The 14,389-nt window shown below is 38.8% G+C and overlaps 1 protein-coding gene across 1 annotated transcript; it reads right to left on the bottom strand.

Moving 5' to 3' along the window:
- Window positions 1-1,768: 1,768 nt before the first annotated feature.
- Window positions 1,769-10,067, bottom strand: LOC132383432 (gap junction alpha-4 protein-like). Its single transcript, XM_059954383.1, has 2 exons — window positions 9,806-10,067; window positions 1,769-5,162 (listed from the first exon to the last, which is right to left on the bottom strand). The coding sequence occupies exon 2, from the start codon at window positions 5,143-5,145 to the stop codon at window positions 4,090-4,092; it is 1,056 nt and encodes a 351-aa protein (XP_059810366.1). The 5' UTR covers window positions 5,146-5,162; window positions 9,806-10,067; the 3' UTR covers window positions 1,769-4,089.
- Window positions 10,068-14,389: the final 4,322 nt, after the last annotated feature.

The raw sequence follows: 14,389 nt of genomic DNA, 5'->3' as shown, positions 1-14,389 counted from the left end.
GTTTTAAAAATGTTGTTTGGATTTAAACTTGAATCACTGAACATAAATATATAAACTGTCTTTTAAACCATTTTGTTAGCTGGAAGTATTCTCTCCTTTGTATGGAGAGGGAACTGTCTGCTCAAATTGTGGGTAATGGTAGCTAAGCTTGCCGTGAAGAATAAACAGGTAAGTGAACTAGTCTTTGACAATTGAATAGTTACAATATTATCTCCTTTTGAGCAAGAGTACCCATGGCGATATATATCTCATGGGGTATAAGGATTTTGTTTGTTTTGCTGAGCAAAGGCAATAACATCACAGGGCGTAAACAGCAAAAAGCTCTGGAGCCATGTGTATAGATGAGTCAAATCCAATTAATTATCAACCTAATGAGCAGGGCTGCCAAAAAAATTGGGGAAAGATTGATTTAGTTACTGATGATAGTAATACTTATTAAGTTACATTCCATTATTGGGGAGTTCTAAAACCACCATCCATCCAGCTGATATGATTGAATCCTGTGCATTTTGAAGAAGGATACCATGATTCAAAAGTATTCCATCATCCTACCTGTTCATCGGCATTCATTTCAAGATGACTGGAATATAAGGGGAAGGATGTAAGGCTAAGGTTTTACATAAGGCATTGGTCAGACTGCACTTTGTGCATTGTGAGTCACTTTCAGCCCCTTTTCTAAGAAAAGATGTGTTAGCATTGGAGAGGGTCCAGAGGGGGTTCAGGAGAAAGATCCCAGGAATGAATCCTATATGAGGAGTGTTTGATGGCTCTGGGCCTGTAGTCCAGGAGTTTAGAAGAATGAGGAGGGACTCTCATTGAAACTTATTGAATATTGCTAGGTCTAGATAGAGTGGATGTGGAGAGGATGCTTGAGCAGAGTTGTGGAGGAATTTCCTCAGCCAAAGGGTGGTGAATATGTGGAATTCATTACCACGGACGGCTGTGGAAGCTAAATTATTGGGTATATTTAAAGTGGAGTTTGACAGGTTCTTGATTAATAAGGGTTTCTGAAGTTATGGGCAGAAGGCAGGAGACTGGGTTGGAGAGCAGAGTCAATGGACCAAATGGCCTATGATTTATTTTGTTTAGAGATACGGCACAAAACAGGCCCTTCCAGGCCAACGAGCCGCAAAGCCAGCAAACCACCTATGTCTTATGGTCCTATTGTCCATGCAAGAATGCTATCTAAACAAATCAGCTAGAAATTGGCAAATAACATTAAAGTTTAACTAGAAGAGTCACACGGGGTGCCACTGTAGTGTGGCAGTTAGCGCGACGCTATTTCATCTTGGGGCTTTGGAGTTCTGAGTTCAATCTCAGTGTCCTCTGTAAGGAGTTTACATCCTCCCCGTGGAATGCATGGGTTTTCCCTGGGTGCTGTGGTTTCTCCCCACAGTTCAAAGGTGTACCTGCTAAGTTAATTGGTCATTTTAATCTGATCCATAATTAGGTTAGGACTATATTGTGGTTATTCGGGGTTGCTGGATGATGCAGCGCTCAATAAGTAAATAAATAATTATTTCAGATGGTAATCTGAGACTTTAATTAACTCATTTAACTGATCCTTGCAGTCAGTGAAAGAAACAACCGTTCTTTTGGTGTTTCTCTGAATGAAAGCTTCTATGTCAGAGGGGTTAATATATTAACAGTCGAGAGCACCACTGACACTGGCAATCTCAGACACTCTTCCAAAGGAACTGATTGCCAATTAGCAGGCCAGCTGGGAAGAGAGGTGTTTAAAGTACTGGTTGCATGAAATAATAAAATAGATTCCACAAAATAACATGTTTTGTCTTGTTTCTTAAGTTTTATTTTGATCAGCAGTTCAAAAGACATTGAGAATTTAACATTATCAGATAATACAAAACATATTAACTAATGCAGAATGTAATCAAATCATGTCCCTACTTTCCACAGTTTAGTGAAATGGCTGCAATTGTGCCCAGAGTTTGAAGTAAAAATCTTAATTGAGAGGTATCAACTCAGATCATGAAAGTCAAATGGCACCCACTGCCATTTTAATTTCCAGCTGATATGTGCAAGACCGGGTTTCACACTTAAGCTCAAATCTCGTATCTCTGTCAGTTTTGTTCTCGTTCTTTTGCTGATTATGGTGTTGTTAGCTGACAGGAAAAAAATGCTGGAAATGTGCTGTTTATGTTGTATTTTGTAATGCATTTTGATTGTAGGCCCCACCTTAGGCCTTAATACAAACTGGACAATGAACGAGTCTGTAAATAAAATTAATAATTTTCCTTTAAAATGGGCTGCAGTGCTAACATTTCCCCTCTCAGTTCTGTTGAGTATTATTTAGGATCACAGCTTTTATGTTACGAAATTTTAAATCGTCAGGTACTTACAGAAATGCCCATGGATGACCAATGTTACAGTACATATCCAGTTTGAGAAACGATAAATTAACTGCACATTATGATTTAAAAAATGAAGAATTTGATTTCAACGGCACATTGCACAAAGCAGTAAGTAAACGTGTTTGGAATTGAGGGAAAGACAAAAGTTGGGGGCTTATGAACAGTAAGCATGCTCATAAATGATGAATAACACACGTGACTGAGGCAGAGGGTTTGAAGATCTGAGACAAGAGAAAGTTTTTTGTTGTATTTTGAATTAGTTTATAAATCCATTTTTTTCACCAAAGTCCCAGTTTCTTTTAAATGAAGAGTCATTATCTTCTATTTTTTTTCCTCAGTACAACTCATTTATTACTTATTGAGAGTGTAAAGATCACAACAAATAAATTGTATGTACACTACTTTAAGATATCTCTCCTTACTACAAATTAATCAATTACTACACAATACAATGAATCCAATCAGTAATTAAAAAAATGCTTTAAGCAGAATGGCTTCTTGATCATCAATTCTCCTCATAAGCTTGCACAAGTTTGGAGCCTGCTGGGGCATGGATCTCCCATGAACGCCAAAAAAATATGTGTGATTGTGGAGAGCTCGAACGCGTTCATTGCATGACTTTAAAGAAGTGTTAAGTACATGTTCCAAAAGCTTACACAATTCCTCAAAGTTTCTAAAGCATGCAATAGAGAAAATATTCATTGCGATATTCATTGCCAATTCCATTTAGATTTTAGTTATATTGCAGATTTCCTCAATTAGGAATGTGAGGAATTAGAAGATGCACTCACTTACAGTCATTAGATAGAATTTTGCCTGTCACTCGACAGACTGTGTGTGAGACTACCTGTCATAATCTGTTGCTAACAACGGGATATTTTTTGGTTTATCATAGCTAATAAATAAATCTATTCGTACCAGGTTTGGTGTATTTATGTCATTATGTTGTTTATTGTTGCATGATTATTGTTAGTTGGATGCTAAGGTATTCCCAGATTTGATTGAAGTACACTTACTTGTTGATCCTTTAAGAGTGTCAAAATGCGAAGGAGAACGTTGATATCAGATTGAACTTGAGGAGCAACTCACCTAAATGTATTCTTGTAAGCCTTCCAGTAGTTGGTTTCAAACCAGCGTTAATGAAGGCTTGTCAACAGTTGTGCCTCACACACTCTAGAATCTCAATTGGGAAATGTCACAACAGAGGTACCCAAGCAGAAGGATGAGAAAAATATTTCCAAAATGAGTGCCAAAGAGCGGAAAAAAAAAATAAACCGTCACTGTTCCTTGACCAAATCTTTCTTTAGGATTGCTGGCATATGTTACAGGAATGCTATTGGTTCCAAATATAATTAAATAAAACCCAAAGGATGGGCTGTATAACACAGAGTGATCAAAAATCATTGCTCTCGCAATTAGTCCCAGAACACTGCTTCTCCTTAGAACTTCTCCTAGGTACAGTAAGTGGGAAATAAATTACAAAGTATAGTGATAACTTCATTCAGTGTTCTAATTAAAAAACACATGCTTATCTTCAACTTAGCGCGGTCATGTCATCATAACACTGCACTTAAATGATTCCGTACATTAGATCACATTAGATGCAGGCTTTCTTACACATTTTTGCCCCTAGATGACTGAAAACCCTCTAAAAAGACTGCACAAAACACCACCATTCTGAAATATTAATGACGCTATAATTAGCGTTCAGCTCAAATCAGATTGTAACATCATCTTGCCGTCTCCTACTGCTTTGGCTGCTGGCCGGACTAACGGGCCTGGGTGTTTGAATTGTGGTTTGGTCTGCTTTGTCAGGGATCTTCCTCAAGAGGTTATATGGCATGCTATTGAACTTCTGGTCTGCCAGTCTTTGTTCTGTAGTGTAGTTTGTCCAGTTCTGCTCAGAGGAGGACTTATTGCAGCTCTGGTAGTGCCCATGATTCCCTTCTACAGCTGTGTACATGTAGTCCACAGGCATTGATTCCTTTTCCATATAGGCACCCCCTGGGAAGTCGGAAGGTTTTAGGTAGATCTGTTTATAGGAGTTGGTCTGAACATTTCTGATAATACACTTGCCAATGAGCTGGAGTATTTCCAGAAGGTTTAGCAGGAGTGACATCACTGATACTGCAAACATAAACAAAATGAAAATGGACTTCTCTGTAGGACGAGAGATGAAACAATCCACTTTATGTGGGCAGGGTTGTCGAACACAGACATAAATTGCAGGCATTACAAAGCCATATAAGTACCACTGCCCAAAGCAAAAACTCAGTTCAAATATCATTTTGGAGACAATACTTAATGTGTAGGTGCACATTAGTGCTCCTTTAATTTTGATTTTTCCTGACTCGTCAATACCGTACTTCTGCTTCTTTCTTTCAATCTCTTTGACAATGAGGTCAGTTTGGCTGTCTTTGCTTGGTTGGGACCGCAGTGCTTCTTCTTTCTGCTTGAGCTTCTCCTCTTTCCGCGAAATGTGCAACACATGGCCTAGGTAGATAAGTGTCGGCGTTGACACAAAGAGGATCTGCAACACCCAGTAGCGGACGTGAGAGATTGGAAAAGCCTTGTCATAGCAGACATTCTCACAGCCTGGCTGCGCTGTGTTGCAATTAAAATCTGACTGCTCATCGCCCCAGACATACTCTGCAGCCGTGCCCAGAATGAGAATCCGAAAGATGAAGAGTACAGTGAGCCAGATTTTGCCGATCACAGTCGAATGTTCCTGTACTTCATCGAGGAGTTTTTCCAAGAAACTCCAGTCTCCCATCTTCCCAGGTTTCCTGTCTGTCAATCAAAAGACAGTTATTCTTTGCTGGTACAATGACATTTCAGACTTTCAGACCAGAAGTTTGCTGGGTTTTGAGTACGATTTGCTTGTTACTACTTATGTTTTAACATTAGGTTTAACTACCAGAACATGCTGGTAAATGGGATTAGAATATGTAAGTACCTCTGGTTGGTACCTATATATTCTATTATGGCCCATGATTTAGTGGACTGAAGGGTTTATTTCTGTGTTTATTTATTTCTCTATAACTCACAGGGGTAAATTTTAATGTTTTATTGTAAAGCAGGGACACTGACTTAATGTGCTAACTAAGCTTTCATTTCATCGAATGTTCCATTTTGCCACCGAGACCCTAAAAGCATTTGGTTACTGGTTACTAAATCTAGAGTCCAAGTGTAGATTATATTATTTCATTTGAAACTCTGGAGCAGTCCAGCTGCAATAAATTCGACAAAGAAAGCCTTGTGCCCGTTTAGTTCAAAACTGTTATTGCCTTTGCATCAAGAACAATGGTCAAAAATCTTTTAAATGATTCAGTTCCTAAAATACTCGTAGGCTAGAGTTTTAGATTTCCACTACTCATCCTGATTTCGCTTCAAAGCCATTGAGTTCTGATTTTGACTGGATTGCCTCTTAACCTGCCAAATTTGGAAGAACGCAAACCAAGATAACATTAAGCATCCTTCTGAGGTAATAATTTCAGTTCTATAATTTTGGTGACTCTACACTGAAGTAGAATTAATTTCAAATACAGTATATGACATGTACAACGAGGGATTCTGCTCCTTGCTGCAGGACCGTCCGTATATTTTTAAATATAGCTCATTAGAAGATTTCCAATTTAGGAGATTTTAGGAGGAGAATTTCATGTTCATGGATTCCTTCTCAGTTTTTTTTTATGGGGTCAGCTAAAGGAATGTAATACTCTTACAATATTGAATCATTGAGCTACACAATATTCTGGCATCAGTAACCCTACGCAGACAGAACAGAGGTCAGGATTGAATTTGGTCCTCACATCAGTGACCCGGATTGAACCTGACTTCTGGTGCTGTCTGCAGGGAGTTTTCTTGTCCTCTCTGTGACTATACAACTTCCCCTGGGTGCTCCGGTTCCATCCCATTTCCAAAGATGTGTGGGTTGGTAGGTTAATTTGCCGCTGTAAATTACCCCAACTGTGTAGGTGGGTGGTGGAATTTGGGAAGAATAACATGAAATGAATGTAAATTGGTGCCTGACTGTTTCAATGGAATTAGCTTGGACAAATGATCTTTTGCCATGCTGCCTGATCCTGTGACCTTGGGAGTTTCTATGACCTACAAAATTTATTATCTAGAAATCAAGACTTTGTTAATGAATCAACAAAAGCTTTCACATTCTGCAGGCCATTTGTGTGAATGATAATTACTGTTAAAATACTTTATTGTGCATGAATTCAGATTACTTGTCACTTTTAATATTGATGGTTCACATTTTTATTTCAGTTTTGCACCAAGAAGAAAACGATATGACATCAGGAAGTCTACAGGTCAAATGAGACCCCGGTAAACTTTGTACAGACATGACATCTTGGGGTTGAGTGGGATCTGGGATCAGCCTTAATGGAATGGAGGAGCAGACTTGTTGTGCTGAATGGCCTAATTCTGCACCTATGTCTTATAACATCCCAATGAGAAAATCAAATTGCAGCAGTTACTGGATTAGCCATACTAGTTGTGACTCTGATGTAATTATATACTTAGTTACAGCTTTAAAATCGAATGCACTGAGATGGCATGTACAGCCAAACAATCGAGAGGGGCTCATTTTGTAATGGCTTCAGGGTAGTGACTCCTGTGCGCACCATTCTGATTTGCAAGCTTTTCTCATGGCCAGGTAGCCAAAACCAATGAGCACCACTTGGGTATGGGAATAAAAAATAACTGCTTGTTTTACCTCTTGAAAAATGATAGGTTAGGCGATGAAATTTGATTACCTCCGTTGTGCTATAAAATATGAATCAAACATTTGTGGTACCGATCTTTGAATTTATTTTAAGCGGAACTTAAAAAACTATCATGAATAATTGGAGAAAAATTTGCTGGCCACCTGCACTTGAATCACACTTTAGTCTCTGCTGCCTTTCTTTGTATTTCCCACAATTTTATTTATGTATGTATTTCTTGAGATACAGCGTGCATTCGGCCCTTCCAGCCCTTTGAGCCCTGTCACCCAGCAATCCCGTAGTTTAACCTTTGCCTAATCACTGGACAATTTACAATGACCAATTAACCTTCCAACCAGTATGTGGGAGAAAACTGGAGCACCCAGAGGAAACCCACGTGGTCACATGGAGAAGGTACAAACTCCTTGCAGGTAGCGCGGTGGAATTTTTAAGCAAAAGGTCTACTCCATTCCCTAACTATCTCCATCTCCTGGGGCTCTTTTCAGTCAACTGGATGCCGTTTCTGAGGATCTGTAAAGCATTAGTATATTTTTTTCTGAGGAGGAGGTAGTGCACTGAAGTTCCATATCTTCCTGATTATAAACAGTGCAACTGTATAATCGACAAGCAGGTGATCTGGCAGCACTGCAATTGAATTTGGATGTCATTGTAAAATTACAGAGTGTGACATAGAGAAGAAGGCCAGGCAGCTTACTATGATTTTGTCAGCTCTTGGAATCCAGATCCAGGTATAATCCAGATACCTGGTCTTTCCCCAAAGCCCCGCTGTTCTTTCCAAGTCAGTTACCTTTACAATTCTCATTAGAAAGATATTTCTGAATTTAATTCCACACATTTACAGGCCGTTAACTGCAGATCTTAGCAACATGGAAGATTTTAAAAAATTTTCTTCATATTATCTTTGATTCCTTTTGTATTTAGATAAACCCAGTAATTGTAATCACCGACATCAATTGCTTATTATTTATTCCCTCAAAACGATTTAACTTTTCAAACACTTCAGTCCAATTTCCTCTTATCGTTCATTTTATCTAAAGGGAACAGCTTATCTAATTTATCCACATATTTCTGAAACAGAGAGCATCTTCGAAAGCATATAATTGATAGGATAACCACAGTTCTTGTGTCTGAGTCTGGCTCTTCTATTACTGTTAGGTACTGAACTGCTGTTTACAGAAGGTAACAGAGGAGGGGTTTATCAGGCGTGATGATAAAAAGACAGTTGGAGATGCCAATGTGATATATCCCACGGCACAATAACATTGCAATACGAACTGTATAGCTTGCCTGGTGGAAACTCTGAACTGTTGAGACATGAAGGCTTGAGGATAACTCTAACATAACAATGTGCCTGAATGGTGTTCCAGGTGAAAAGAGTCTGCTTCATAAAAGTCTCATTGAAACTAGGAGATTTACTTCTGAGTGAGTTTTTCCTCTAATATCTTCCTATGGATGGATCTTCTTCTGTTGAATTCCAAGACCTAATCTTGGAACTATGCCATTTTCTCACAAAATGCGTGAAGATCTATGAGATGCTAACGGTTCCTTAACAATTGATGATTCTCAGTAACCCCCTCTACTCCACAACTACTCAGATATTCCATCATGTGTGATGGCTGGATCTCCAAGCGAATGAGCTGACTTTATGGAATGGCTGGAGATTGATTCGTGACTTTCAATACAAACGCTGCTGAGCTGGACCCATATCAACTCAGGTCCCCCTCTGATACCCCAGTTCAGAGCTGAAAAGTTAATGCCTTCGTATACCTGTGTAAATGGAGTTGCTTTCAGCAAGAAAAAAAAGGCAACTGTAATATGTCAAATATTATTACTTGCAGAGATGGGAAGTCTTCGCAGCAGGATATATGGATGAATATAGAAATTCAATATATGACATTTATTTTGCTATAACAGTCGATAAGATACTAACTGATCATATCTGCAGTTGGACTATTGCAATATCTGTTAATTATAATCTATTGGTTTCCCTGTCTCTTACTGTTGGTAATTGTCACAAGGCACAGGCACAAGATCTGTGTTATCCTTTGCTGAGAAAGAGACAGAAACCATCATCTCTCAGGGAATCCCATCTGTCCCTGTAAACCATTTCTCGGAAACTTCCAGCAAGTCCCGCTAACTTCCTACGAACTTATGCTCAAAATATTTAACAAGTATCTGCCACTCTCTTGTTACAGCCCAGAAGTTTTTGTTAATCTAAAGTACACAAACGCACAAAAAAAGTGTCAGTTCATCAAGAAAGCTAGCAAGTACAGACACATCTGAGACACCTTGAGACTCTTGCACTGGTCTGAGGGGCTAAGAGCACCAGTTTCTTACATTGAATCACAGAAACTAAAATAAAAGCCTAACAATTTCAGTGACGGCAAATAATCTGCAAAAACACCTCAACATGCAAAACAACTGAGAAAGTACAGCCATGGAGTTTCTATTTTATCTCTTCCTGTCACATAGATATAAATAACTATCATGGCATTCGCCTTTTACGTATTTGCTGTACAATGGAAAACCAGCATTGAAAAGAAAGAAATTAATTGAAACTTAAATTCTGTGAATATATACGATAGCATCTTTCTCCTTTTGAGAATTCTCCTCTTAATTAAACTATAAGTGCTCTCTTTTGTTGAACATGCCATCTCTCACTAATTTTCTAGGGAGGGGAATTGAATGACTTACCAACAGTAAATTTTGAGAGAGAGAGACAGAGAGAAACACACACACACACACGCGTGAAACTCTGTAACTTGACACTCGTCCTTCAGAGATGAAATGCTCCACTAACAAAGTTCTTCAGAGTTGAAGTATTTAAAGGGAAACCTCCTCAGCGTCATTGCTGATGTGTACTGCTGGATCAAAATTAATACTGTGTTAGGAGGGACATGTAGTTCAGTACGGACGTATAGTCTGGCAAAGCCGACTGCTCCCAACGACAGGAAGGAAATGACCTCTATTAACAACATTGCTGTCTACTTTTCTCAGGACTAGAGTTCCAGTATTCCAGCTAGATGACACAATAGCAAAAGAAGGCATCTGTTAGTATAAGTCTCATAATCAGCAGGTCAGTCTGCATCACGCCATAAGTGTGTGCTTCACTTAAAGGAAAAATGAGGCGTACGCACAAGTGTACCAGGATCTTGTGATTTTATTTCAATTAGTTTTTGGAGTTACAATACATAATCGTGGCAACGAGGAAGTTTCAAAATGAACCTGAGATGACTAACTACCTATATACGCACTGGACCCCACCAGCTCCTGGGTTTAGATGCTCTAACTCTCGAATATGGATAGCTGCCATGGCCCCATTAGCAGGCCCGTCCATGTTTTGGCACCAAGATTTTAATATTTAAAGAGGATTAATCATCAGTTCTACTATGGATTCTCATCTTATGTCTAGTTTAGAACCCTGTCCTCATTTCAATCTTGGATTGTGTCTTCTAGTCTCGAATACTCCAGCACTTGGGACCTAGCCATTCTTGCCTAGGTCTGTCATTGCATAAATGGGAGAGAGAATTACTTGGGTTTAAAAAAAGTGCATGTTTGTTTTTCTTCTTCAGAGGAGTAGCAAGAAATCTGAGTTAAAAAAGGCAGATATTCACAGGTTCATGAACAATGAGTATCAGGTGATAATAATAATAAATTTTTAAAAAATGAGACACTGGTGATATCGGAAAGATAGACACATTTGATCGCACAAGAGATAACTGGTTAATGTATACTGAGTGAATTGAGCAACAGTTTGAAGCAAATTGCCAACGAAAAGTGAGTACCAGTTTTGCTGAGTGCATTGGGTGGAAACACATATAGTTTGCTTAGAAGTTTGACTGCTTTAACCAAACCAGCCAGGGTGAGCTTTGCTGATATCATGAAAGTAATGCAGGAGCATTTTGAACAAAAACCATTGTTGAATGCAGAACACTTCAGGTTTCATAAGCAGAATCAAAAGGAAAGTGATTCCTTTTCAGCTTACATGGCTGAATTGAGGAGATTGTCTGAGCATTGTCATTTCTGCTATGAGCTTAATGATGCACTGAGAGATAATTTAGTTTGTGGAATTTTACAAGAAAGCATTCAAAGTTGACTCCTAACTGAAGCACAGCTCACAGTTAATGGAGCAGTTGAAATCACTTTATCAATGTAAACAACAGCCAGAGACACAATTGAGTTACAGTCAGGAATGAAGGTAAAACAATATTATATTATATTGTATCCTGCGTGTGTGTGTATGTATATATATATTATATGTGTGTGTGTGTGTGTGTGTGTTTGTGTCTGTTTTAGAGTTACAAAACCTAAAAGCTGGAAAGGGGAAGGCCATTCCACATACAGAACAACTTTCTGAAGTCTCAGTTTAATCCATGACATTGAATGAAGGAGGATTTGTTCCTGAGAACTCGAAAACAAAAGGTAGGTTTACTAAGTGCACCAGAGAAATTTCTGTTGAATAGGAGATATAATTTCTGCGGTAGATACAATTATTGAGCTTTTGGAATATGTTTCAAATACTTCTTTGCCTTCCTTGGCTTTCTCAATTTTATTATATATATAGGAAAATGTACAGTTTTTCATGAAGAGTTCATTGCATCCCATGTCAAGAAAACTGAATATTCATAAGGATACAGTCTTCAACACTTATAGATATTAATTCTTTTTTTTCCAGATTAATAGGTTCCCATATCATATTGAGTCCACCTCCCTGAAGTTTCAATGTTGCTTAAATGTATAGAAACACAACACTGTACTGCAGGCACAAAAATAGCAGACTATTTCTGGACTTAAAATAGCCTGAGATTTTGATGGTATGAGTGAAGTTGTGGGAACAGATGTAGATGGAAAATCTTTAAAATATACCAGCAGTATGAGTGGTCATATTCCCAAGAATAATTGATTGTGGATTGCTGCTGCAGAACTCAGTTTAAAGCCTGTGGCCCCCAAAGTATCCTGTAGGTTTTTAGACAGATGTAGTTATTCATAGACAATTCCGTGATACCAGATACATTAAGCTTTTAAACATTCAAGGAGTGTTTTCGAGGATAAGTTATTATCTAGACTCAACTGTCTTTGCTGAGTTAATTCCTGTTACTGCCTTGTTCACAATTAATTACAAATGTAAATATTGCATGCTTTGTCAATTATTCTGAACTCACGCACTTGAGCATGGATATTCAGTCTTTTGTTTATAAAGTTCCAAAGAACCCTATTATTAGCACTCTGGTTTAACTGATGGCTATAGTTAAACTCAAAACCCCTTCCTAAATTCACCCACCAATCTACCTCTCTAACTCTCTCTATCTGCATCTCTACACCTTTCTTTCTTAGAAATGCTCCATTAGAAAATATCTCCGTTATAATATCTCCTTATACAGCACTTGTGTAGGATGATATTGGCCATAATCTTCTGACTGGATGGCAATTTCTCTCAAAGCAATTGATCTCCTGCAGTGATAATTTTAATTTCCAGCCAAATGTACCTTCATAATCACAAGCTCAAAACCTTTCACAAACCATGCAGCATGATGGAACATTATTCATTTTGTTGTCTTGCAATCACAAAATCCATGATGTATTTAAGTGTAGTAACCGGATGCAGCTTCATCAGTCCTGCTAAAAATGAACGGGGCACCTAAAATAAGGGTCTTAACTGGAACCGGTGAGTCTGCTACTGATCTCTAAAAATGGTTGAAAAGTACCATACTGTTGAAAAGCCACCGAGTGTGCACTTGGCTGTTCTGTCCACTAGTTACGTTTAAAGTGCAAAATCTTTAAAAATGTGTTTGTGGTTTGATAAATTAATTCAATTTTAAGTGCCTCCTTGAAGGCTGCAACTAGGTGTAACCAGTGGAAACTCACCCTGTTGAAGAATTCATTTGGGGTGTAGCCATTTTAATGGGCAGTTCTTGCTTCCTGCCTTGTTTAAAAGCCAGTGGAAAGATCATGGAGATAAGATATTCATTTGTTGTAAATTGCATTCCAAATTTTCCTTATTTTCTCTGGGCCAGTCAATTTCTGCTACCCATTGTTAGCTGGCAGAAATTCTATGCCACAACTACCAACAGAAAAATATTTTACCTCAGTAGGATTCCACGCATTGCCGAAATTGCTTTTTCAGATCATTCACTTTAAACATTGATTGGTTCCCGTTAATACGCTTAACAGGGCATCATCAGTAGAACTATTTTCTCTCAGCTCTGAGTGTCCTCAGTTTGAACTTGGTGTCTTGGGCTGTCTGTGTGGAGTTTCCATGGTTCCATGCCCTGTGAATGCTTGTTTTCCCTCTGCATGTTCTGGTTTCCCAGCCACCCAAGCTTCAGAGTTCAATGTTCAAAGTAAGTTTTATTATTGAAGTACTTCTATGTCTCCATATACAACTCTGAGATTCATTTTCTTGTGGGCATACTCAGTAAATCTATAGAAAAATAACCATAACAGAATCAATGAAAGACCACCCAACGAGGGTGTTCAACCAGTGTGCAGAGGACAACAAATACAATAAAAAGGAATAATAATAATAAAACAATAAGCAATAAATATCCAGAACATGAGACGAAGAGCCTTGAAAGTGGGCCCATTAGTTGTGGGAACATTTCAGTGGTGGGCAGGTGAAGTTGAGTAAAGTTATCCCCTTTGGTTCAAGAGCCTGATGATTGAGGGGTAGTAACCGTTCCTGAACCTGGTGGTGTGAGTCCTGAAACTCTTGTACATTCTTCCTGATGGCAGCAGCAAGAAGAGAGCATGTCCTGGTTGGTGGGGGTCCCTGGTGATGGATGTTGCTTTCCTGCGACAGTTTTTCATGTAGATGTGCTCAGTGGTTGGAAGAGCTTTACCCATGATGGAGTGGGCGGTATCCACTACTTCTTGTAGGATTTTCGATTGAAGGGAATTGGTGTTTCCGTACCAGGCTGTGATGCAGCCTCTTACTATATTTTCCACTACACATCTATAGAAGTTTGTCAAGGTTTTAGATGTCATGCCAAATCTCCACAAACTCCGAAGGAAGTAGAGGCACTGCTGTGCTTTCTTCGTAAATGCACTTACGTGCTGGGCCCAGGACAAGTTCTCTGAAATAATAACACCTAGGAATTAAAAGCTTCTAACTCTCTCCACCACTGATCCTCTGAGGACTGGCTCATGGACCTCTGGTTTCCTTCTCCTGAAGTCTATAATCAGCTCCTCAATGTCATTCAGTGAGAGGTTGTTGTTATCAGCCATATTTTCTATCTCCCTCCTATGTTCTGAATCATCACCACCTTTGATTTGGCCGAC

This window comes from Hypanus sabinus, chromosome 30 (genome assembly GCF_030144855.1).
Source record: "Hypanus sabinus isolate sHypSab1 chromosome 30, sHypSab1.hap1, whole genome shotgun sequence".
Classification (NCBI taxonomy): Eukaryota; Metazoa; Chordata; class Chondrichthyes; order Myliobatiformes; family Dasyatidae; genus Hypanus; species Hypanus sabinus.
Note: the sequence above shows the minus strand (reverse complement) of the source record. Positions and strands in the feature narration are given on the sequence as shown.

What these genes read in the sequence shown, in the direction of transcription:
- LOC132383432 (XM_059954383.1), bottom strand. Translation starts at nt 5,145, where the DNA reads ATGGGAGACTGGAGTTTCTTGGAAAAACTCCTCGATGAAGTACAGGAA.